This window comes from Apis dorsata, unplaced genomic scaffold (assembly GCF_000469605.1).
Source record: "Apis dorsata unplaced genomic scaffold, Apis dorsata 1.3 scaffold_1095, whole genome shotgun sequence".
In the NCBI taxonomy this organism is placed as follows: domain Eukaryota; kingdom Metazoa; phylum Arthropoda; class Insecta; order Hymenoptera; family Apidae; genus Apis; species Apis dorsata.
This window is the reverse complement of record NW_006264193.1, coordinates 12,949-15,125: the sequence shown is the minus strand read 5'-3', so window position 1 is coordinate 15,125 and position 2,177 is coordinate 12,949. Positions and strand designations below refer to the sequence as shown.

Below are 2,177 nucleotides of genomic sequence, written 5' to 3'. Positions count from 1 at the left end.
CATATTATAAATTATATTTTATATTAAATATAAATGCTAAATGTACAGATATATATACATATAAATAAAATTAAAAAATATATATATATAAAATAAAATTATAAAATTAAAGAATACAATCAAAGAGATAAACATAAAATCAATTTAAAATATTTTTTAAATAAAACTGTAATAGAACTGTTTTTTATTTTAATTAATACAAAATTAGAAAATTACTTACAATATATTTTTTATGATAATAAAAATAAATATTGAAATTTATAAAAATTATAAAATTAATAGAATAAAATACATAAAGTATGTGGATTTAAATAGTAATATTACTAATAATACCTCCAAGAACAAAACATGACACACAGGAAATAAATCCACTAAGAAAACTATTAAAAGGGAATGTGCCGACCAGGCAACAATATATGAATTGTATAACACCCGTTAAAAACACATAAAGTAGATAAGCATCTATTATTTTAAGTTTTTTTGGTGTATTTTTCGTATACTCTTGCCAAAATTTTGCAATAACTGCTAATGCAATCATTTTTCTACAAATTTTTTGACGTTTCGTTTAAGGTTAGATTAAACTTCAAGGTTAGTATGCGTGGCACCGCTCGTTCTATTAATATGTCGGTATATATCGATACTTTTAATTATCGATAATATATATAATTTTAGAAAATATCGATAGTATCGAATGTTAATATAGAGGTTAGAATACATCAAGTAAACAAAATAAGCGTATTAAAAAATATATATTCTTAAAAGATATATAATAAGAGAATGTTATTTATATTAACAAAATGACAGACGAAAAAACACAAACACAAGAATTTAAATTAGATCCAGATTGTGAATTACGATTTGAAGTTGAAACGAAAAATGAAAAAGTTACGTTAGAGGTATATACAAAACATATTTTATTTGTATTTTATATTATTTTTATATTATTTGTTTTGATTATTTATATATATAATTGCATTATGTATATAATTTCATTTTTATTTATATCTTCATTTCTATTTTAATGCATTATAATATTTACAATAATTTTTTATAGTTAAAAAGTGGATTAGCAGAAGTTTTTGGTACAGAATTAGTAAAAGGAAAAAAATATGAATTTACAGCTGGTGCAAAAGTAGCTGCATTTACTTGGCAAGGCTGCACAGTAGAATTAGTTGGCAAAACTGATGTAAGTTATGTTGCAAAAGAAACACCAATGGGCCTTTATTTAAATTGTCATGCTGCAATGGAAAGGCTTAGAGAAGCTGCAGAAAAAGAAGACACTAGAGGTCCAATAACAATGATTGTTGGTCCTTGTGATGTAGGAAAATCAACTCTTTGTAGACTTTTATTAAATTATGCAGTTAGAATGGGTCGTAGACCAATTTTTGTAGATTTAGATGTTGGTCAAGGTCATATAGCAATACCGGGTACTGTTGGAGCATTACTAGTTGAACGTCCATCTAATGTAGTTGATGGTTTCAGCCAACAAGCACCTTTAGTCTTTCACTTTGGACATAAATCTCCACAAGCCAATGTTGCTCTTTATAATCTTCTTGTAACACGATTAGCAGAAGTCTGTTCTGATAGATTGCAAGCAAATAAAAAAGCCAGAGTTTCAGGAATTGTAATAAATACTTGTGGTTGGGTAAAAGGAGCTGGATATAAATTATTGACACATGCTGCTCAAGCTTTTGAAGTTGATGCAATTCTAGTACTTGATCAAGAAAGACTCTATAATGAACTTGTTAGAGATATGCCAGACTTTGTTAAAGTTGTATTTTTGCCAAAAAGTGGTGGAGTTGTAGAAAGGAGTCAAACTCAAAGAACAGAAGCCAGAGATCAAAGTGTTAGAGAATATTTTTATGGATCTAGAATGCCACTTTATCCACATAGCTTTGAAGTGAAATGGAATGAGGCTAGATTATATAAAATTGGAGCTCCAGTACTTCCTGCATCTTGTATGCCACTTGGAATGAAAGCAGAAGATAATTTAACAAAATTAGTAGCTGTTACACCTGGACCAAATCTTCTTCATCACTTATTATCTGTTTCATTTGCTGATTCACCAGAAGATGATGTAGTACAAACTAATGTTGCTGGATTTGTTTGTGTGTAAGAATCATCATTAAAATATTTTAATACTATGTAATAATAATTATAAATATTATAAATTATAT

At 27.0% G+C, this 2,177-nt stretch overlaps 2 protein-coding genes across 2 annotated transcripts in view; one reads left to right on the top strand and one right to left on the bottom strand.

The window, feature by feature from the left end:
- Nucleotides 1-642, bottom strand: part of LOC102672822 (dolichyl-diphosphooligosaccharide--protein glycosyltransferase subunit DAD1) — a 1,575-nt gene extending 933 nt beyond the window's left edge. The window contains exon 1 of the mRNA XM_006624696.2: nt 334-642. Coding sequence (XP_006624759.1) covers nt 334-538 — 205 coding nt within the window. The 5' untranslated portion in view covers nt 539-642. The remainder of the gene's footprint in view (nt 1-333) is intronic.
- A 9-nt stretch (nt 643-651) lies between these two features.
- Nucleotides 652-2,177, top strand: part of LOC102673090 (protein CLP1 homolog) — a 4,858-nt gene continuing 3,332 nt past the window's right edge. The window contains exons 1-2 of the mRNA XM_031514668.1: nt 652-896; nt 1,055-2,112. Of these exons, the coding sequence (XP_031370528.1) occupies nt 798-896; nt 1,055-2,112 (1,157 nt within the window). The 5' untranslated portion in view covers nt 652-797. The remainder of the gene's footprint in view (nt 897-1,054; nt 2,113-2,177) is intronic.